This window comes from Mesoplodon bidens, assembly GCF_964165515.1.
Source record: "Mesoplodon bidens genome assembly, chromosome: 4".
NCBI classification, from domain to species: domain Eukaryota; kingdom Metazoa; phylum Chordata; class Mammalia; order Artiodactyla; family Ziphiidae; genus Mesoplodon; species Mesoplodon bidens.
The window spans coordinates 118,970,089-118,993,465 of NC_138160.1; the positions used below are offsets into that span (position 1 = coordinate 118,970,089).

General features: G+C 44.5%; 1 protein-coding gene across 6 annotated transcripts in view; it reads left to right on the top strand.

The window, feature by feature from the left end:
* The window catches only part of UBE2D2 (ubiquitin conjugating enzyme E2 D2), a 60,698-nt gene extending 48,296 nt beyond the window's left edge, over positions 1-12,402 (top strand). For 4 of the 6 annotated variants that reach the window (XM_081230493.1, XM_081230490.1, XM_081230489.1 and 1 more), the window contains 6 exons: positions 1,732-1,763; positions 1,843-1,920; positions 2,005-2,110; positions 8,995-9,088; positions 9,300-9,378; positions 10,732-12,402. In XM_081230493.1, the coding sequence (XP_081086619.1) occupies positions 1,732-1,763; positions 1,843-1,920; positions 2,005-2,110; positions 8,995-9,088; positions 9,300-9,378 (389 nt within the window). In that variant the 3' untranslated portion in view covers positions 10,732-12,402. The remainder of the gene's footprint in view (positions 1-1,731; positions 1,764-1,842; positions 1,921-2,004; positions 2,111-8,994; positions 9,089-9,299; positions 9,379-10,731) is intronic. The other 2 variants (XM_081230491.1, XM_081230492.1) reach the window with 2 other exon arrangements.
* Positions 12,403-23,377: the final 10,975 nt, after the last annotated feature.

Here is a 23,377-nt window from a genome sequence, read left to right on the forward strand (position 1 = left end):
TGTCTAATTTTTAGTTGATTTTAATCATAAAGCATAAAATGGGCTTTGTTTTCTGTAGAGGAAGAATAGGAAATCACCAAAAATAAATATTTTACCTTCAGCCAAGAATTTGTTCAGGTTTAAATTTTACCAATAACTTCTTAAGTCTGGCAGTATTTTTAGCAAGAGAAAGATTGATCTTGAAAAGACTCAGAAAAAAGTTAGGACTTAGATAGTTGAAAAAAAATTAAATTTTTTAGCATGTCTTGATATTTTATCATCTAAGTGCTTTAGTCCTCTCTTTTTATTCCTTATCTGATTCTTACAACCTTTAACAAGAATGCAGGTATAGCTATATCTTCCCATTTACAGCCACAAATTTTAAAAATATAGAAAGATTAAATGGAAGAATAAAATTGCTTTAAAACATTTCCCTTGACCTGTAGCTTGGTCATTTTTAATAGTGTTTTCAGCTTTGTCACTGGGATTGTTTACTCCAATTATCAAGTGTGTTTTGTTTACTCGAATTGTAAGTATATTTATGATTAAAAACAGAATGAGACTTGTTTCTTTAAACAGGACCTTAGGGCTCTTTTAATAGGACCTTTGTTAAAGATATTGGGACTAATCTTAGTGACTCAAGGTGACTTTCTCCTTAGCTGCTTAATCCATAAAGAATTGGTTGGCAGAAGTTATGAGGAATTTTTCTCAGTACTAATGATGGGTAACCTAAAAAGGAGAGCCTCAGCAGTACCTATCCTTTATTTTTAATTCCTAATAAACAGGCTGCTCTTTGTAGATTCAGGCCCCAGTGAGGGGCAGGCCAACCATAGGGTCAGTTCTCATGCAGGTGGTCAGAAGGAATTTAAGGATTTGGCCTGATATCCCAGTGGATTTTTGTGCAGTTTTTTAGTCTTCACATTTCCTCTTTGTGTCGAGGGTTAGGTGGTTTGGGTTGCTCATGTTTAATCCCATTGATAGCTTCCCTTAGTTTGCTCAAATCCTAGTGTGAATGTTAAGTGCTAAGTAGCTTGCTTAGAAGTGAAAACTGGCTTTTTGATCTTTGTGTTGTCCTTAGTGGCATCACCTTGGAAATGGAACAAGCACCATTTTTTGCAGTTTGAAGAGAAAATTTCCTTATTAAACAAGTATATAATTTATTGGGATTATCCCGAGTTTGTAATCAAGCTTGGGGCTTTCAGCTGATGTTTTCTTTATTTACTGAGGTACCAGCAATTCTAAACACCTACACGTGAGAACTCTTAGAAATTTTTTTCTCACTGGAAAAAAAACAGCATTTCCTAATTTGAGTATTGTCTACTTTAAGTTTACTGTTCTGCTCTATGCCAGTACTATCTATAAAAGGAGTATATTATATATATTTGTGTTGGGGAAATGATACAACACATGAAAGATTGAATCTTGTGGTTCTTTTTTACCCTTTGAGGTAAGGAAATGCCTGTTTAAAAGTGAAATTTTGGACCTTGTCAAGAATTTTGTCTCCCTGACATGAATTTTCAAGATGTTTTAGCCCAAATACTTCTTTGTTGAGCACCTTATCAGTGTTCTATACCATGCTAGTCATTTTTGTTTTCTCTGTTAGACTCCAACTTAATTTAGATTCCTCATCCTGCTCAGGACTCATCATATTGCTAATAAATGAACTGAGATTACATGGGGAATGATATGTTATTATGGTGTAGGTATACTGTGGATATTGCTTCATGGTGATTTTTTGTTGTTCTTTTTCAGTGTTCCATTGGCAAGCTACAATAATGGGGCCAGTAAGTATTCAGATTAATTTTAGAATAAATAGTTTATGTAATTCACTCATTTTAATCCAACTTTTCTTGTTATCAACAGAATGACAGTCCCTATCAGGGTGGAGTATTTTTCTTGACAATTCATTTCCCAACAGATTACCCCTTCAAACCACCTAAGGTAATTGGGATATGACAATTGTTTTGTATCTACTTTCGACAATACTATTGAAACAGTTTACAAAAAATTTTCCTTTTTTGATAGGTTGCATTTACAACAAGAATTTATCATCCAAATATTAACAGTAATGGCAGCATTTGTCTTGATATTCTACGGTCACAGTGGTCTCCAGCACTAACTATTTCAAAAGGTAATAGAATGAGTATTTGATATCAATATAAAAAGCCTACTGTGTTTTAAGATTACTTATTCTGGGAAAGATTGCTCAGATTCCTTTTTTAAGAGGAGGTAGCAATCCCCCTTATTCTATCTATCTATCTGTCTATCTATCTATCTATCTATTTATTTATGGCTGTGTTGTGTCTTTGTTTCTGTGCGAGGGCTTTCTCTAGTTGTGGCGAGCGGGGGCCACTCTTCATCGTGGTGCGCAGGCCTCTTACTATCACGGCCTCTCTTGTGGAGCACAGGCTCCAGATGCACGGACTCAGTAATTGTGGCTCACTGGCCCAGTTGCTCCGCGGCATGTGGGATCTTCCCAGACCAGGGCGCAAACCCACGTCCCCTGCCTTGGCAGGCAGACTCCCAACCACTGTGCCACCAGGGAAGCCCCCCCCTTATTCTTAAAAAGACCTTTAGACCCACTGGAGAGAGCTGGATTTTCAAGCATAGGTATTCCTTGGTGTCGTGACTACTCTCTGTCCATTGCTCTTGCTATTCAAGCATAGGTTGGAATATGGCTACTTGGTATGAATGTTTTTTTTAGAGCATAGTAAAAGTAGAAGACAAACAATGTCTCTTCCAACCTTGAGATCCATGAATGGAAAGGATAGGTATTGTTCCAGAATAAGAAAAAAAACAGCCATTGTAGAGGAATGCTTGTATACTATAAGCATAGTCAGTAGTTTCTTGAAGAGCAAAGTATAGGTGAATTCATATTCACATTCTTTAAGGTTTTACTAGCTCTTATCTTTAGGTTTCTGTCAGGAACAGACTCACCCTCTAAGATAATCAATTTAATATAAATTTTTATTTGAGCATCTTAATCTTTGGTATACTGTGTGTATGTGGGGGGGTGAAAATGTGTAGAGAAAGTTAGTTACCAACTTTGTGATGGAAGATCCAGTAGTTCTTTCTTTCTTTATTTACTTATTTACTTACTTATTTGGCTGCGTTGGGTTTTCGTTGCTGCATGCGGGCTTTCTCTAGTTGTGGTGAGCAGGGGCTACTCTTCATTGCGGTGCACGAGCCTCTCATTGTGGTGGCTTCTCTTGTTGCGGATCACAGGCTTTAGGTGCGCGGGCTTCAGTAGTTGTGGCACACAGGCTCAGTAGTGTTGTGGCTTGCATGCTCTAGAGCGCAGGCTCAGTAGTTGTGGTGCACGAGCTTAGTTGCTCCACAGCATGTGGGATCTTCCTGGACCAGAGATCGAACCCGTGTCCCCTGCATTGGCAGGCGGATTCTTAACCACTGCACCACCAGGGAAGTCACAGGGTCCTTAGTTGTGGTATTCGAACTCTTAGTGGTGGCATGCATGTGGGATCTAGTTCCCAGACCAGGGAGTGAACCTGGGCCCCCTGCATTGGGAGCGCAGAGCCTTAACCACTGCACCATCAGGGAGGTCCCCCTCCAATAGTTCTTTAAAATAAGACCTAGTTATATGAGGAGGTTGGGGATTTTTTTATATCCCTGAACTGAATATTATCTTATTTGTTGATTTGAGATTGTTCAACCCCTCAAAATCATACCCAAATGAAATCACAAGTGGATTAAATGTTGTCAAAGTACAGATACTAGAAATAGGCTGCAAGTATGATAATGGGCCAATATGTTTAACAGATATGAAGAACATATATAAATCAGTAAGGAAAAACCTAGATCCCAATGGACAGAAAGGAACAGAATAATCAAGGAAATTAAAATAAGTTCCCATTTTTCACCTTTTTAATTAACAAAGATCTTTACAAAAGAAAACTAAATGTTGGTGAACTACATTGAAATGAGTGCTTATATATGCTACAGTTCGAAGTATAGATTTGTATAGTCCAGTCTGCCAGTATGTATTAAGAAATAAGAGATTTAATCATTAATACCCTTTGACCCAGTAATTCTAGGTTCATTCATTTGTAGTAAAAAAATAAGCCCAACTGTTAAAAAAAGTTCTCTGTGCAAGTACATTTGCAACAGTGTTATTTCTGAAAAATAGAAATTACATATAGACTCAACGGTAGAGGAGAAAATATATTGGTTCTGGCAAATGCATTCAAAAGAGTATTGATCCTTAAAAATATTGTGGGAGGGCTTCCCTGGTGGCGCGGTGGTTGAGAGTCCGCCTACCGATGCAGGGGACATGGGTTCATGCCCCGGTCCGGGAAGATCCCACATGCCGCGGAGCGGCTAAGCCCGTGAGCCATGGCCGCTGAGCCTGAGCGTCTGGAGCCTGTGCTCTGCAACGGGAGAGGCCACAACAGTGAGGCCCGCGTACTGCAAAAAATATATATATATATATATATTGTGGGAAATAGGAAAATACAGTGTTTGAAAAAAGCAGAAAAGAGATAAAGTGTTACACACTGTAACTTGCGTTGTACAGAAAGTATATTAAATAGCTAGAAAGAAATAGTTTGGGTATTTGGGGATGAAATTTGGTACATGAAAATATTTTTCTTTTCTGTCTACTTAAATTTTATCATTTCTTTAATGCATACATTTAGGCAAGAGGCAACATAGTTTCATGGTAAAGAACATAGATTCTGGATGCAACTGCCTGTATTAGGATCTCAGCTCCACCTCTTATTGGATGAGACTTGAGACAGATTGGCTTCTGCATTCCACAGAGTTTTCATCTGTAGAATAGGGATGATAAAAACTATTTCACTGTTATTATGAAGATTAAAAAAGCAAAAATGCATAGTTAACTGGTTCCTTGTAAGCACCCAAATAACTGGGATAAAGGCACTATTGTAAAAAGTATTGGAGGGGACTTCCCTGGTGGCGCAGTGGTTAAGAATCTGCTTGCCAATGCAGGGGACACGGTTTCGATTCCTGGTCCGGGAAGATCCCACATGCCATGGGGCAACTAAGCCCGTGCACCACAACTACTGAGCCTGCACTTTAGAGCCCACGCACCTCAACTACTGAAGCCCATGCGCCTAGAGCCTGTGCTCCACCACAAGAGAAGCCACCGCAGTGAGAAGCCCGCGTGCCACAATGAAGAGTAGCCCCCCACTCGCCGCAACTAGAGAAGGCCTACATGCAGCAACAAAGACCCAACGCAGCCCCCCCCCCAAAAAAAAAAAGTACTGGATAGGACTTCCCTGGTGGCGCGGTGGTTAAGAATCCGCCTGCCAATGCAGGGGACATCGGTTCGAGCCCTGGTCCAGGAAGATCCCACATACTGTGGAGCAGCTAAGCCTGTGCACCACAACTACTGAGCCCACAGCCTAGAGCCCGTGCTGCACAACAAGAGAAGCCACTGCAGTGAGAAGCCCGCACACTGCAATGAAGCATGGCCCCCGCTCGCTGCAACCAGAGAAAGCTCACACGCAGCAACAAAGACCTAGTGCAGCCAAAAATAAATAATTAATTTAAAAAATTATTGGATATTTGTCATGTTATAATTATGGTAGGACTTGCATACTCTTAAAAGTTAATTTTTTGAAGGAAACAAATACTCTGGGGCATTAAATTAAGATTTCTGGGGTCCTAGGCAAAAATACAAATAAAAAATCAGAGGACCACATTTTTTTTTTTTTAATATTTATTTATTTATTTTTGACTGTGTTGGGTCTTCGTTTCTGTGCGAGGGCTTTCTCCAGTTGCGGCAAGCGGGGGCCACTCTTCATCGCGGTGTGCGGGCCTCTCACTATCGCGGCCTCTCGCTGCGGAGCACAGGCTCCAGACGCGCAGGCTCAGCAGTTGTGACTCACGGGCCTAGTTGCTCCGCTGCATGTGGGATCTTCCCGGACCAGGGCTCGAACCCGAGTCCCCTGCATTGGCCGGCAGATTCCCAACCACTGCACCACCAGGGAAGCCCCAGAGGACCACATTTTTCAAAATTGTGACTGAAATAGTTTTCCAGATAAGTGACCCCTTTTCTTTTTGTAGGTCTCCTTGCAATTCAAGGGCTGCTTGTGAAAGTGTTCATATGCCTATTGTTCTTGTGATTTCCTGGCCTGGTTGCTCTTCTTTTACCAAGTATCTGTAGAGATAGAAATCTAGATACAAATGGGGCCAACAGAGGTGGGACTGTGTGTGTGTGTGTCTGTGTGTGTGTGTGTGTGTGTGTCTGGGGGGGCGGGGGGTCTAGATACCTGAAATTATTACCATAGCTTTTTTTTTCTTTCCCTTCTGTGCCTGGTGTTGGTTTTTTCAGTTGTTCTAAATCATAAGGGCTGTTAGTTTATTTGACTTGATATGTTCTGTCTAGATAGCTATCTTTTAAAATAACTGCAGTGCCATTTTGTTGAATTTGGTTATATCAACATACCTAGGTTTAGTGTTTTAAAGAAGGCCTGAATCCTATGTGTGATATAATTATCCCTTTAACATAGTCTGTTTTTTCTTTTTTTAATTAATTAATTAATTAATTAATTTTTGGCTGCATTGGGTCTTCGTTGCTGCACGTGGGCTTTTCTCTAGTTGCGGCGACTGGGGGCTACTCTTCATTGCAGTGTGCAGGCTTCTCATTGAGGTGGCTTCTCTTGTTTCTGAGCATGGGCTCTAGGCACGCGGGCTTCAGTAGTTGTGGCACGCAGGCTCAGTAGTTGTGGCCCACAGGCTTAGTTGCTCCGTGGCATGTGGGATCTTCCCAGACCAGGGCTTGAACCCGTGTCCCCTGCATTGGCAGGCAGATTCTTAACCACTGTACCACCAAGGAAGTCCCCATAATCTGTTTTTGAGGGCAGTAATCTTGACCCGAAATGCCCTCCACTTTGAGTATATAGGTAAGGGACCTAAATATACAGAAAACTTAAAGGAAGCAGATTAAGTGCATCATAAAGCCACTTGATTATATGTTTTTAGAATTGGAAGTGACTGTGGGTTATGACACTAATGAAAATGGGTATGTACTGATGAGGAATATATATATTGTTGGAAATTTAGTTACTTCAGTGAAGAGTCTCTACAAGCTGTAGAAATAGAAGTTATTCTCTTTATAGAGAAAGAAGGTATAGTATATTATAAGCCAAAATTAATTTTCTACAAATTAAAGGATCTAAGTAGTGTACTAAGAACCCTTTCACCAGGTCCAGATAACCACCATCCTACCTTCCTTTCCTGGAAAGAAAGAGAGAAAAGTTATTTACTTAAAACTTATCTTTTTAAAATGATACAAATGAACTTATTTACAAAACAGCAACAGACTCACAGACATAGAAGACAAATTTTTGGTTGACAAAGGGGAAATGGGGCGGGGAGGGATAAATTAGGAGTTTGGAACTAATAGTTACACACTACTGTATATAAAATAGATAAACAAGGACCTCCTGTATAGCACAGGAAACTATTCAGTATCTTGTAATACCCTATAATGCACAAGAATCTGAAAAAGAGTATATATGTATATGTATATGTATAACTGAATCACTTTGCTGTATACCTGAAACTAACACAACATTGTAAATCAACTATACTTCAATTTTTTTTTTAATTTGTCTTTTTAAAGTTGCCTTATTGAAATAGTTGGAAGAGTAAATAAAGGGAACTTATAACAAATACTAATTTGGTTGTATGTCTAATTTTAGGTGAAGAATCAGTTGTATTCTTGCCAGCTGGATAGGCCAGATAAGTTTCTTCTTCTATAGTCAGTAATTTCATGAACATTCAGAGATCTATAACTCCTTGTTGTCATTTCCAGGAAATACATGAAATCTTTCCTAATTGCTGTTAGAATGTTCTGTGCTTGAAGAGGGCATCAGGTGATACACCTGACAATGGGAAGAGAAGATATTTTGGGAATGCCATCTGCCATTTGTGGGCAACAGGAATGAGGAGTCAGAAAACATCTTGCCTGATGTTTTTTGTTTTCCATATACTCTTAAGGCAAGGAAATAGCTTTTTTTGTTAACAACTGAATGATAAAGGGCGTGTAAACTTTCTCATCTCTCAGAAGCCCTTGATCTCCATAGAACAGATTTCATAGGAAAAGGAATATTCCTTTTCCTGATGAATTTGATGTTTGGGGAGTAACATGGGCTCTGAATCATTGTCTCTTGCTACAGAACATTAGAGAGAAATAAGGTAGCTGAGTTCTGGTAGCATCAGAATCGAAGGATTGGAATTTATTTCAGCATGTCAGAGACCACTGGATTTAATATAATTAGTGCCCTTAGCCTCCTCTTTGCTTTCAATAAGGAATACATAAGTTAATGAATTTGAACAGAAGAAACTGTACTGTTGAGATCTGTCTGCTACATTCCGGGTTGTCACTGAGGAAATGGCTTAGATGAGATTCTAAATCATTACTGAAAGTAATTTGAGACTTTAGTTTGAGATATGTTGTATCCTCTATAATAAGTGTGGCCAGCCCCATTTGGGAGCAAGTACTGGCCTTTATGTTCTTAGACTAAATCGTTTTCAACTAAAAATGAAACAGATCCATTGCATTTGAATATATAGTACCTGCCATGGAGAAAGCAGTAATTGTTGGATTTCATAGTTGTCATTTCTTACTAAGAGCAGTCAGTAGTGTGGTTGTCTTTGGAATTTTGAAAGCCATTTATCCCTGAACATGGGCTTCTAAAAATCGAACTTCATAAGCTGGGAAAAGTGTTATTGGTCTAGGATTTGGAAGACCTGGATTCTAATTCCACTCTAATTTTACTCACTAACCAGGGACATGAGGCAAGACACTTCACCAGCCTGGGCCAGCTTCCTCAGGGGTTCAAGCATAGAGAAATCTTGTTAGAATCTTTGTTGATTGCTGTTACTGTAAACTTAGGTAGAGCTTACAAAGCTGTTAGGCACTACAATATAAATAGGGTCTTAGAATTTTCTCTTGTGTTGGCATCTCATGTTTCTTTCAACCTTTTTGCTTTTGTTCCTCTACTAATTTGTATGTTTTTTTCATTCTAGTACTTTTGTCCATCTGTTCTCTGTTGTGTGATCCCAATCCAGATGATCCCTTAGTGCCTGAGATTGCTCGGATCTACAAAACAGATAGAGAAAAGTAAGTATGGTCTCCAGACAGCAGAGTTCTGTGGTAGGGTGGAGATATTTTTGTCTAGGGGCTGAGTATGGGTCAGATACTTAAAATGAAGTCCTAATATACTCATCTGGGGACAGGAAAGAGGAGTATTTGCATCGACTATCATTATAAATAAATGATTTTATATCTGATTGTTTCATGACTCCTACTGCCTAGAAAAACTTTTCTATAGTATATTTTCCAACAGCTTTAGGTCTTCTGCTTGGCTTTTGACGTGTAAAGATTTTGCATCAAGAGCCCATTTGTCTTAGGTAGGTATTTATAAATTAATGGGAAAGAGAATTGATTTTCTACCATTTGGAATAGTGTAAAAAAGAAAGTGAATAAATGTTACAAGACATGAAAGCCCCAAGTTTCCTTTAAAACAAAACTTGTAGAATTTACATATTTTAGAATTGTATTGTGAATTATTGAAGAGTGGTCAGGATATCACAAGAGATAATAACTGAAAGTGTTGAAGAAATCTTTTTTTTGTTTGTTTGTTTTGTGTATTATTCAATAAGGTTGTGAAGGAAATAGATGGGAGGTAGTGGATAATTTTCTAAAGTTAAAATATAAAAGATTAAACAATTAATTGAATTATTGGTTAGAGAGGCATATAAATAGGATATTTTAAAATGGAGCTACATTGAGAATGGGGAATTCTAACAGCAATTGGTTCTTAGTTTAGTTTTTTTCTGTATTTAGGTCTGAATAGTATCTATAACTGTATTCTTGGCTGCATTCAGAATAAAATTAGATCATGCTTTTTTCTATTTGTGAATTTACTTAGAAATGCTTTTTTTTTTTTTTTTTTGCGGTACGCGGGCCTCTCACTGTTGTGGCCTCTCCCGTTGCGGAGCACAGGCTCCGGACGCGCAGGCTCAGCGGCCATGGCTCACGGGCCCAGTCGCTCCGCGGCATGTGGGATCTTCCCGGACCGAGGCACGAATCCGTGTCCCCTGCATCAGCAGGCGGACTCTCAACCACTGCACCACCAGGGAAGCCCAGAAATACATTTTTTGATTAGTGAACCATTTTGTCCAGTGTTTAGAATTATGGGCATTTTTCCCAAGTCATTGTGGCGGTAATGGTCAGCAGAACTTTTTTAATCAAAGAATTAAAGATCCTTTTGCCCTGCTTATTTTACTACTAGAATGTTCTTCTGGAGCAATAAACCCATTCATTTTAGCAACCAAATTGTTAAAATAAGTCCTGCCAGAACTGGTTGTTTTATTGATGCAGGGGGAAGTACTATGTCAATTTAATCATTATTATATGATTTCAAGAACTATATAATATAGAATTATATTGTTCCAGGAACTCCAAATAAGTCAAACAAGGGTTGAAGATTGTCTGTTAGAAATACATCGATCAAGTATAGACTGAGGGTATGCCAGCAAGTGCTAAAATTTAATTAGAATCCTGTATTAGTAGCATTTATAGGATATTTCCCACTATCATTGAATAAATGCTTATTAGAAATTTGGAGTAGGAAGATGGCTTAGCTTGAATATACTATAAGTTATTCCCTTCAAGTTACTTCATGGGATAATGAATGAACTCTGTTGCTTTCTAACTGACTCCTCACCTATGTTAAGCTAAGCTTCTCTTTGTGTGTACAGGTACAACAGAATAGCTCGGGAATGGACTCAGAAGTATGCGATGTAATTAAAGAAATTATTGGATAACCTCTACAAATAAAGATAGGGGAACTCTGAAAGAGAGAGTCCTTTTGATTTCCATTTGACTGCTTTCTATGAGCCCACGCCTCATCTTCCCCTGTGCACATGTTTACCTGATACAGCAGTGCTGCGTGTTGTACATACTTGGAACAACAAACTAGAAATACTGTACTTCTGTACCAACATTGCCTCCTAGCAGAGAAGTGTGTGTGTGACAAGCCAGTTCTCCAGGCATAACCTAGGTGTGAGACTAAAAGCTTTCCTTATTGACTTAAATTTGGATAACGGCAGAGTGAGGGGTGGGTATGGTGTGTGCTTGGATGGGGAAGAAAAGCTCCACTGACCTGTAGGAGATTGTTTTTTAAGTGAAATTCCATTAAACTCAAAACAAACAGTTATGAAAAGCAAGGCGAAGAACATGAAGCTGTTTCTGTATTCATTTTATTCCGAAGGACTTAACGTCTTAGGTGAAAGTTATGACCAATCAGATTAAACTCTACCTACATCCTGTATTTTAAGGTCTAAGTTTAACTGGTCAACATTTAAATGGATTGGAGCTATTAGTAAGTAAAGTGTGATGGGCTTTGTTTCCAACTCTTTTACATCTCCCCACCCTTCAACCTTCATCCTTCAGCCCCTCTTTCTCTCTTCCATATTCTTTGGTTTGTATGTGGTTTCTCAGTTAATACATAGCTAATAGCTCTTATTTTTCTTATGTTTTTAACTGCTTAGGTCTATCTGGATGGTGAAAATTCATTCGATGGAAATACTTGTGTATATTTAAAGACCCAATTGCTCCTCTGGAGCCTGTACGTTCAAGAATGATTAATCTGTGTAATAAACTGATTACTACAGTCATTACATACAATTTTGTGTGAATAGGCTTTTTGATTTTAAGAATTTTGTCTAGCTGAGATTAGTGGTGGATTTTTTCCCACCCCTGAAATGTTTTCATTTATACTGTTTGCATTTCAAAATCATGAAACAATTCAGTTTACATAGTAAAAAGGATATCTTGAAAGTAATTTTACTGAACAAGATAAATGCATAAGCTTAAAAGAATTTTCATGAAATTTATATGTGCAGTATTCCAGGAACATGACTGTTAAACTAAATAAGAAATTTGCTTTATTATTGAAACTAAGCTGCATTTCACCGAAACCTTGTGACATTCCTTTGGTACATAGGCCATAAAACAAAGGCATTGCTATTTGGTAAGTTAAGCTTCTGTGATTGTGATTGTAAAAACAACATTGACCAAACCTGGGAAACATGACCACAATCTTGTATTGGAGAGTCTACATAATTACTTTGCACTAACATTGCAGGATGTTCATCCCATTTTAAATTGTACTGTATGTGGCTTTTTGGTCTTCCCTTGACGCTAGTAAAATGTAGTTTGAAACTTGTAAACAGCTGTGTTTGCCAGAAACATCGTTCCTGTGAACTAGGCAAGTTACTTTTTCCCCCCTACTTCTCCTAATCTAATTGTAAACCAGGCCAGCCTGAAAGCAATGGCTGATGCTCTCTAGCCGTCAGGTTCTTTCAAATGCATCTTTACACTCTTGCACAAAAATTGAGGAATAAATGTCCACTGCTTTTGGTTTTAAACTTGTTTAACTTGTCTTATCTCTCAATGTCACTATTCCATCTCAGAACTAAGGTGTGATACCGGAAACCTTTGAAGTGCTTCATTTTAGCTGCTGGCTACTTATTAGCATTTCTAGCATCCTTGACCTTGCAAAGAAGTTTGACTATTAATAGTTGTGGGTAAAGGAGTTAGAATTGAGCTCTAACCTAAAATTACCCTCATTCTCAGTATCATGGGTAAGTGGGAATTCAGTTTTTGACTGTTGACCATGGGTTAGTTGCACAGATCCTGAAAGCCCCATTCTTTGTCATCTTAGACAGCAACCAGCTTATTACCATTTATTAGGTCATAATGTAGATATTTTCACAAGAGTACTTTTAAGTAAAGTGCTGAAGTAAAAATCATCCTGGTGTTCATGAAACATTTGGCTTTTGAATGCGGTTTGGTCTTGCTCATTTGAGTTTGGAACATATTTGGTCCAGTCTGCTTACATATTATGCCTTGGCCAGAATGAAGGTTCAGTGAGGGGGAGACCACCTTCCCCATTCACAAAAAAAGTGTAACTCAGGATGGGTCTCATCTGGGATCACATTGCTTTTTACAGAAGTGTCTGTAGTTTTATCACATGTGAAAGCTTGTTTGCAGTAGATTTGATTATCTTGGTGAGGCAGTGGTCACAAAGGAATGTCAATGTATGGGTTCCCGTTGCTGCTTTTTTGTTTTTAATTTAAGTATAGTTGGCTTACAGTGTTGTGTTAGTTTCAGGTGTACAGCAGAGTGATTCAGTTACATATATATATATGTATATATGTGTGTGTGTGTGTGTGTATATAGATAGATAGATAAGATAGATTCTTTTCCCTTACAGGTTATTACAAAATATTGAGTATAGTTCCCTGTGCTATACAGTAGGTCCTTGTTGGTTATCTATTTTATATATAGTAGTGTGTATATGTTAATTGCTTTGCTTTTCTTAAAAAATTAATTTATTTTATTTATTTATTCTTGGCTGTGTTGGGTCTTCATTGCTGCGTGCGGGCTTTCTCTAGTTGTGGCAAGCAGGGGCTACTCTTCGTTGAGGTGCACAGGCTTCTCATTACAGTAGCTTCTCTTGTTGCGGAGCACGGGCTCTAGGCGCATGCGGGCTTCTGTAGTTGTGGCTTTCGGGCTCTAGAGTGCACGCTCAGTAGTTGTGGCACACCCGCTTAGGCATGTGGGATCTTCCCAGACCAGGGCTCGAACTCTTGTCCATTGCATTGGCAGGCAGATTCTTAACCACTGAGCCACCAGGGAAGCCCCTGCTTTGCTTCTTAACAACATGGAGTGCTTGATCAAGTTATAGTTGGAACAGTCTCTTTTGGTAAAGCTACATGATTTTGGATACTTGCATGCTCTGTTACTGGCCAGTGGTCAAAGGTAGCGTTGTCCTGCTAGTTTCTACACTTTGGGTAATATAAAGATTTGGCAAGAGGACTCTTGGGGTGGGGAGCAGCGGGGAGGTCTATAGAGAGAAGGGTGTGATGGTCAGAGAGAGGGGCAGAGAGAGTTCTCTGCACTGACCTAGCAATTGAGGCATTCCTTTTCTACTTCCAACGGCTACAGTATTCCACTTTTCTAGTCATTCCTCTTTGCCTCAACAAGTAATTTGGAGCCCTAGGTAGGTTGTCAGGGGAAAAGAGTTATTTCTAAACTACAGTTGGAATGCCTGTAAACCGCCCCTTGTCTGCAATTAGAGTGAAACTGTGGCTTTTGTCTTAGTCTGCTGTACCATACCAATTAACACCCAGTGGCTAGGTTTTTTGTTTTTTTGTTTTTTTTTTTTTTTTTTTTTCAGTACGCGGGCCTCTCACTGTTGCGGCCTCTCCCCTTGCGGAGCACAGGCTCCGGACGCACAGGCTCAGCGGCCATGGCTCACAGGCCCAGCCGCTCCACGGCACGTGGGATCTTCCCGGACCGGGGCACGAACCCGTGTCCCCTGCATCGGCAGGCGGACTCTCAACCACTGCGCCACCAGGGAAGCCCAGTGGCTAGGTTTTAATAGAAGAACTTTCTTCAGTTCCTAGATCTTCTGAATTATGAACACATCTTTCCTTCCTTCCTACCCAGGAATAGCCTCTTTATTACCCCTGCAGAAAATTGTCACTCATGTTAGGGACCCATCTCCATTTCATTCCCTTTGTGAAACAGTCTTTATTTCACGTGATGGGTTATTCTGGTGATCGTGATGGTAGAGAAAGCAGATTTTTTTTTCCCATTTAAGCAAAGCACAAATGCTGACTCAACGTAATATCACGTAAAACTTTTTCTCTTATGTTTATAACTCAATAGATTGGTAAATCCAGAGGAACTGTTATAATCACTATATGGGACATACTGTATTAGTATTTCAAAAGTCTATTCCAACCCATTTCTTCTTTTATATTCTAAAACATCTTCATTATGTTTGATGAGATAGATCCACAAGAAGATGGAGGTACCCAAGGCCAGTCCGGCTTTCAGCCAGTCAGGTTTGTCATCTGGTAGCTCCCAAATGTAGAACCTGGAGCGTGCTAAAAAGCCATTCAGGATCCTGGCCCGGGCCAGCAGCCTGGAGAGGGTGGAGAAAGCAGACTTTTAATATGAGAATAAATATGAAGGTAGCAAACTATCAGAATATACATTCATATCCATCCAGGAAAGAGAAAATAGACTTCCGTTGGGACACTCCTGGAGCCTGTTTCCTGTTTCATCATTCCTTTGTTGTGCGTGCGCTTAGATGAAAAGTGGCTCTGAGTTCTCTGTACCAAACAAAAGGCTTCCTTAGAAGCCTTTTCCTAACCTTAGCCCCAGCTGGTATAAGTGGTTGGTATTCAGGCACCTCTGAATATTTCCAGGGATAGTCAGAGGTGCCTGAATACAATTCCTGGGATGGGCTTAGAAATAATGAAAACCGGCCATGGGATCACTTTCTTAGGGTGATCCCGAAACACATACATTCCCCCATTGTTGCCATATTTTACCCTAGTCAATATAAGTGGCAAAGCTCAAAGCTTGGGACTGACTGTAAAGCCTTTAAGGCCTTTGGTCTCAGCGGCTCAATGTGTGACACAGTCACCAGCCAGCTTTGCCCTTTCTCAGTGCCTGCTCCTGGGCTGATTGAAGAAGAGGCAGAGTCAGACATTTTTGTGACAATTGATTACTTTTCATCTTTGAATTTTTTGTGGAGCTGCACCCTAACCGGAGGCAAACTGTAGCCTGCCTCTTATCAGATGAAGAACTATATGAATGTCTTAGCACCAGGATAGCACTTAATAGTTTTCAATTGAGTGGGGGTTTTGTTTGCTTTTAATCTCCTGTGTGAGTTGTTATTAATAGAATGGCCTTTTCCAGGGCTGAGGTTCCTGATAACCCTACAGTGTATATACACTGAAAGCAAATGGTTGATCACTTTTGGAAAGGCCAAGAAGAAGTTACTGAGTGCCCAGGCCTCTGGTGACTGATGTCCAGAGAAGAGCAGCATCAGCCTCAGTCAGTGTGCCATGTTCCTTTTCAGACTTCTAAGGATATGAGGGGCGACAGCAGCCATTTTCCCAGAAACCTCGCTCCTTGCCCTGAGCCACTTGTTCTCCTGTTTGAATTTCTTCCTAAGTACTTAAAAATCTTGACTCTTAAAGGGTACTCCCCTACCCTAAATTGTAGGGCCTCTAGAGAACGAGAGTGAGTAGGAAGGGTTTAGCCAGCTTTCTCACCTTTGAAGTTTCCCATAGGAAGTGAGTAGCTTTGAAAGCTCTAAAACTGCTACTTAGGCCTTCTGACTTGGAGGTTTCTAGAAACAGTACACAAGTACAACCTGACATTTGGGCTCCAGAGCCAGCTCAGGGGTGAGAGATGTTCCATGCTTGAGGTAGTTGGCAAATCTAGGCTGCCTACCTGACAGGGGCATCTGGAGCTTCCCCCAGCTAATTAAGGGGCAATACTGGTTAGGTCCTTCTGGGCAGTCTCCCCCCACCTCCATTCCACATTTCTGCCATCTTTGAAAGGTGTGGCTGCTTGCAGGGTGTTGCAGTAAAAGTTGAGGGGAGCTGGCCTTGTTTCAGAGGCGCCCAGGACTTCCAGTCACCTGCTGCAGTGTAACAGAAGGAACCAGGTTCCGGAACAAAGGCTTTCTCAGACCTGCCAGAGAAGTTGAGCTTTTTCAAAGGATGGTTCCAGATCATCTAAGCCTGGCCCTCCTTTGGAGGGGAGAAAGAGAAGGCATAAGACAAGGGGTAAAGGGGAGGTTCTGGTGCATTGCAAAAGGTTATGGGGCAGGCACTGTTTCCATGAGTGTGGGGTTTTAACCTCTAAGCTGGAGAGAAAGGACACTTGAAGTTTTGGATGTAAATTTTGGGAAGAAGGGCAGAATTCCTTTGTGATTTCTCCTCTGACACACTGTGTCCCTGAGTTCCTCCCTGCTAATCCTGCCCCTTGCCACCTTCTGACTTAAGTAACAGTTGGGTAGGGTTAAGTTTCTATGCCCACAGGTGGAGGAGGTGACTGAAGTGCGTTTGCTTGGGTAGGGAGCGAGCTGGTATCTGAGTGGATGCTAGTGCCTGAGTTGCCAGCAGAGGGCAGTGGTGACCTATAGCTGTAACAACCATGAGGTAGGTGGTCAGTAAATCGGCTTGGACAGAACCTGGGAGGGGCTTTGGTTGGGGTGGGGAGGCCTGTTTGGGTTTGGCTTTGTTTACTGTTTATCCAGAACTGGATGGCCCAGTGTCTAGCTCATTATGCTCCATCATAGCCTTAATCACAGTGAGGGAACAGATTAGTATTCTAGCCCAAGGCCTGCCAGAAATGTCAAGCCACCAGCTCCCCATTCCCCTCACCATTGGTATAGTAGCCATATGCTTGTGTGTGGACAGGTTCGTAGGGCCCAGGCCAGGGCCTTTGCCCACCTAGCTGCAGGTTGCATGGGGACAAAGGCCTATCTGTTGCTTCATGTGAACAAGGGGATCTCATATTTCTGGCACTTCTCTGGTGCCCACTGTTACCTTTCCCCAAAGGCAGGCAGTCTCTGCGACTCTAGCCAACTAGCCCTGTCTCCTTTGCCTGCCTACCTACTCTGGGCAACCAGGACATGACTTTTCATACCTGAGGGGTGGAGGGCTGGGGACAGGAGGAACAGAGCTGGGGGCTGGTGATAGGGCCTGGGAGATGTTCTTCCCTTATCCTTTTCAATCTTATCTTGTGTGTTGGGGCCCTAGACTCCCCAGTCTTCCAGCCCAACAGCTGTGAGCCTCCAGGGCCACTACCCGGAAGCCAGCTGCCTCTTCTTGGGGAATTCTTTGAAATTCCAGGCTCAGCCATCTGGGTATGCAAATATCTCCAGATTTGCTGAGCCCGCCAAGTGGCTGCACCCCAGGCAGAGCTGTGAGAATTAACTGCCACTACCCCCAGATGGGGAAAACTGCCTAGGGGCTGTTGGTGCATGGAACCTGCGCTTTCACCTGCTGAGAGACTCTTTAAGAGTGGGAGAGAGAGGAGTCCTGGGGGCTCCCTAGGTCCTGCTCTAGTTACTAACTGTATAAGGGATTTTGCATCCAAAGGGTGAGTTGGGAGACCCTTGGGGCCCCTTCCTGGAGTGTGAATCTCTGAGCATAAGAAAGTCCCTGGAATATGGAGGGAAGCCTTGGGTCTAGCGTGCCTAGAAGGGTGGGGGCTATCTGCAGGGAAAGCTCCTGGCTTCCTACCATGCCAGATCCAGGCAGTAGAGCTGGCTTAGGCAGCCCAGAGTAGGCCCAGCAGTCTGGCCCCCAGAATGCCTTGCTTTCTCCCAGGCCTCCCCCTGGGGCTGGTTATCTGGCTGTAGCTGGAGGAATGTGTGCTTTGAGTGGGGAAGGGGGCGGGCAGGGTCAGGGCGGAAACCTGGGAATGTGGACTCCCTGCTTGTCCCTGTCCCTGTTGGAGGGAGGGAGCCATGGAGAATGTGGCTGACAGGCCCCAGGCGTGGGAGACTGTAGGCCTGCTTGTATGTGTGAGTATGTGCGGGAGGGGGCTGCCCATGTGTGTAGGAACGTGTGAGAGAATTGTGAGCATGGACATTCCTTAGTGTTTATGCATATGGGTGTGAGCCTAAACTGTGTAGCCTTTGAGAAACAAGTCGAATCTGTATTTGAATCACAGGCCCATGACTTTTCAGTTGTATATTCTTGAGCAACTAATTTCTCTCTCCTTTGCTTGGTTTTCTCATCTGGGAAATGGGCACTTGGCCCAGCCTGGCCCATAGGCAATGCTTGGTGGAAAATGGCCTTATCAAATTAAAGGGTTGCGGCTGTGGGTGCTTATGGATTCAGGGAAGTAGGCGTGGATAGTTGGACATTTTTGCTGGACTCTTATACAAGCCAGATGATTTTGAGCAGGACCAGCTCCTGGGACACCCAGGGACTTGGGGCAGGCTGTCTGGGCCCCTTTGGGGCCTATGCCTTTCATACCCACTTGGCAAGGCCTGCAAGAATGTGCCTAGGGCTTCCCTGGTGGTGCAGTGGTTGAGAGTCCGCCTGCCGATGCAGGGGACGCGGGTTCGTGCCCCGGTCCGGGAAGATCCCACATGCCGCAGAGCGGCTAGGCCTGTGAGCCATGGCTGCTGAGCCTGCGTGTCCGGAGCCTGTGCTCCGCAAAGGTAGAGGCCACAGCAGTGAGAGGCCCGCGTACCAAAAAAAAAAAAAAAAAAAAAAAAGAATGTGCCTAAAAACAGAATGGGTAGGCATTTAGATGATGGACATGCCTGGCCAGACTGTGTGCCCCTGCACACAGGGACACAGAGTTTGTGTCCCTCTGTTTCTCTTGGGGGACAAAAGGGGAGCTCAGCTACCCTTTCTGGTGAATAAAAGCCTGGAAGGGGATGCTGGGAAGAGCTGCCTCCAGCCATCTGGGAGTGGGGATGTTGTGGAAGGAGGCCAGACCTCCCCCAGCTGTTTCCCCACCCTACCTGAAGGGTGAGAGTAAGGGATGAGACATGGGTGATTGTAGCACTGCCCACAGCCCAGAATCCTTGCTTTCCCCCATTCTAGAGCACAGGCCACCTAGTGGTTCTACACTCTCTTAAAGAGTGCCTCTGTGTGCCTGTGTGTGCGTGCATGAGGTCTCGAAGCGGGGCAGCCATTGGAATCTTGGATCAACAGGCAGGATTTGGGATCCAGGCACAGAGAGGCTGGGGAATTAGGCAGTGTTACACAGCCAGGCAAACTAGGGAATGTTTGATGTCTTTCTGGGTGGCACCTTTAGGGGGAGCTCCCTGGCTGCAAGGGATTCCTGGAAGCCCCTGGGAGGTCCCAGGCCTTAACTGGAGGAAGTAAGGGCTACAGCCCAGCTGGCCCTACAACTGGAAGCACAGGAGTGGCCTGTAAGGGTGTGTTGAAGGAATGAGGGATCTTGGCCTTGTTCCTACACACATGTACCACTGGAAAATGATGGTGGTGAGGGGTGGGGTGGATTTCTGAGATCAGGGGCCAGCCCTCTTTCCTGCTTTAGATTTGGAATAGGGAGCGCTCTGGAACTGATGCCTCGGTTTCTGTACGAAAAATGGCAGAATGGAGAGAGAGACTGATTAGGGATGGTCCTTAAGGAGCTTGTGTGGGAGGTTCTGGACCTTGTTTTAACTGAGAGAGCAGATCACTGCTGGGTGGGTGGTGCTTTGTGTTCTACAGCCTTGTGAGAGTGGCAGGAAATGGGGCCAGTAGCTATGTACTAGTTGAGTTGCACCTGATGAGAGATTGAGGGTGGTTTCCCCACGGAAGTCCCAAAGTGTGTGTGGCCAGTGTGGCAGTGTACTAGGGGAATTGATATGTGTGGCCACTGTGTGAGTGAGTGCAGCAGTGTGAGTGGTTTGTGACACTTGAATTGTGTTTCCCAGGTGTGTGTAATGGCTGAACTAATTTTGTTGTTGGGATGAATCAGGTTCCTGGAGAGGAATGGACCTATCTGGAGACAGTGATGCTATTAAGTAGTTACAATCATTATATTGATATGACTTAACTAGTATACAGACATTAAAAATGATCCCACTACCCTCTGTGTTTTTTTTTTTTTTTTTTTTTTTTTTTTGCGGTATGCGGGCCTCTCACTGTTGTGGCCTCTCCCGTTGCGGAGCACAGGCTCCGGATGCGCAGGCTCAGCGGCCATGGCTCACGGGCCCAGCCGCTCCGCGGCATATGGGATCCTCCCGGACCGGGGCACGAACCCGTATCCCCTGCATCGGCAGGCGGACTCTCAACCACTGCGCCACCAGGGAGGCCCCCCTCTGTGTTTTGAGTGCTTACCATGTGCTTGGCCCCGTGCTAAGTGCCTAACCTGCAGTAGCTCATTTGGTTCTGTCAGAACCCTGAGAGTTAGTGCTGGTTTGCCTGTGCCACAATGTTTATTGTGCCATGTTATATTCTCGTTGGCGGATGTGATACAGCTGCATCTCTGTCTTACTTGCTGAAGTGCAACTTGTGGCAGTGTGGGGTCCTGTTGTATACTTGGGCTCTCTGTCCTGTTTTGTGTTGCCAATATGGGGCTCCACTGTGCTGTTCCATAGTTTAAGACCCAATTTGACAATGTTTTTTGAGGTGATGGTGATGGTGTATAATTTGGCTGTGTGACTTTTTTGCTTTGTTGTGCAGCCAGAGTATGTAACTCCCTTCTGTCCTGTAGTTGAGACCAGCTAGTAGAATGTATAACTCATTTTGTATCTTGGTGATGTGGGTGTCTAGTGTAGGGTCATCGGTTGTGGTGGTGTGAACTGGTTGTGTGACAGCGTGACTGGCTGTATTGTTATGTGTCTGTGACCCTATTGTGTGTGTCCAGGGGAACCATTTGTTTGACCCCTTGACCTCCTGTCCTAACTTGTGTCAGAGACTGTTGTAGGGTGCTGTAACTCCGTGAGGTGAGTGTGCTTCCTTGGTGGGGGCAGTGGCCCATAGTGGCCCATCTCTGTACAGATTGTGTGTCCGTGTGACCCCATGTGCCGCTGTGCCCCTTTTCGGGTCTGTGTGTTGTCTGACCTCAGCCGCGTATGCCCCCACCCCTGCCAGCACCGCTGCCCCTCCCCCGTGCCGCCCGCCCGCGCCGTGCAGCGATCGATCGCCATTGATTGTCCCTGACGAGCTGCTCCACTTTCCAGCCAATGTCAGGAGGGGGGATCTCCGCCGCCCTGGCGGTGTCATTTCCACACACTCCCTGGGCTGCCGCCAGCGCGGGCGCCACTAAGAACCGGCCTGGATCGCCCAGAGCGCGGACCGGACCGCCCACGCCAGGACGCCCGACGGAGAGGCCAGATCCCCGCCTGCCCGGCCTGCGGCCCTGCACCCAGACCTTCCTCCCTGGGTGGGTGGATGCTGTCGCTCCACTAGTTTGAGCTGGCCCCGGGGAGGGTGGGCGCACGGTCGGTGAGCCTGTGCGCTCGGGTGGGGGCGTGGGGGGCCGTTTCCGGCGGGCGGAGGCGCCTGCGGGCCAGCTTTGCCGTGGCCCAAACAGATGCTAATGATTTTCCGGGAGGCGCCGGTTATCTCTGGCCCCAGCCAGCCAGTGCTCGGGCTTGGGCCGGGCTTAGACACCTCCCCACCCTCCCCCTCACCCCTAGGAGCCTCGCCAAATGACCACCTGGCCCCGAGTGGATAGTGGGGGTCGCAGGCTCCCTGGGGTGCCCCCAGAACTCTGGCTGCAAGGGAATGTTTGTTTGCTCCTATCCACCCAAGATGCCGCTGCATTCTCCTCTGAACCCTTCCCAAAGCATCTCCCCTCCCATCTGAACAGGGGAAACTGAGGCTCAGAAAAGCCCAACCCAAGGTCATGCTGACCCACCACCTGCTGGGCTGAGTGGATCACAGTCTCTCAAGGCCACCCTGTTGGGGACTCAGCCTTCCTGGTCCCCCTTTGCCCAGGGGCCAGAGCCAGTTTCCAGGCTCCCCGGTGGAAGTGCTGACGTGGCTTTGGGCAGCTGTCTGGGGCCGGGAAGCGGGGCAGATGTCACAGAGCCCAGGGGAGGAGGCGGCTCCATGGGGAGGGAGGGCAGGGCCTCTTGCCTGGCGAGACACGCCTCCTCCCCCTAGGCCTGGCGGTGTCTGGGACTAGGGCATAGCTGCTGCCCAGGCTGACCCGCCTCCAATTCTAGCCCCAGCTCCTCTGTGTGCCTGCTGACAAGTGTTGTAACCTCTCTGGTTCTCTTCCTCCCCTGTGGAGGAGTATAACAGCACCTGCTTTGGATGAGTGTGAGCCTCAGATGAAAGCAGAGGTGTGCAAGGCCCCCAGTCCAGTGCTGGACATACTGTTCCTGCTCAACATGTGTTAGCAATTATTATTATTGTCTTTGCAAGTGGGAATTTGGTGTGTCCAGGAGCAAAACTGAGTCCTGAGAGTGCCAGCTGGCTTCAGAGGTCATTCCAGCTAGCCTCCTGCCTTGGTGCCCCTGGCCCTCTGCATTTCTTATGCCTGTCTAGCTTTGTTTCTTCTCCCTGAAGTGTCAGCTCCCCTCAGCTCTGCCTGCTGCCAAGCTGCCCCCACCCCCTCTTATCGGTGTAGTTCCCTCCTATCTGGCCACCACATTGGGTCCCTCGAGCAGCACAGCCCCTTGGGAACAGCAATCGATGGGGCGGAACAGCCTCCCTGACAGATGGACCCATGGAGGCTGGGCTGCTTCAGCAGAGCTCCCTAGGAAACCAGAGACAAGAGCCGAGCCACCATGGCTGCCTCCTAAATAGAAATGGGAGGAGGCAGAGAGATGAGGAGGAGGCCAGAGCTTCCAGCCAGCCCCATGCTGGGCCAACCCTCTGGGGATGGGTCTGGCGGGGCAGGGCAACCCCTATACTTTTCCACAGATCCTCTTGAGGGGAGGGCTCTGTAGAGCTTGCCCCTTGTAGTAGGATATGTCTGAATTCCCATCATGGGCAGGTGAAGTTTTGCTGTCCCCATCCCCCCATGGGCACTTTTTCTAACAAGCCCAGAGGCTGGTGGGTGGGTGGGCAGGCAGGCGGCTTACCACATTCCTCAGGCTAT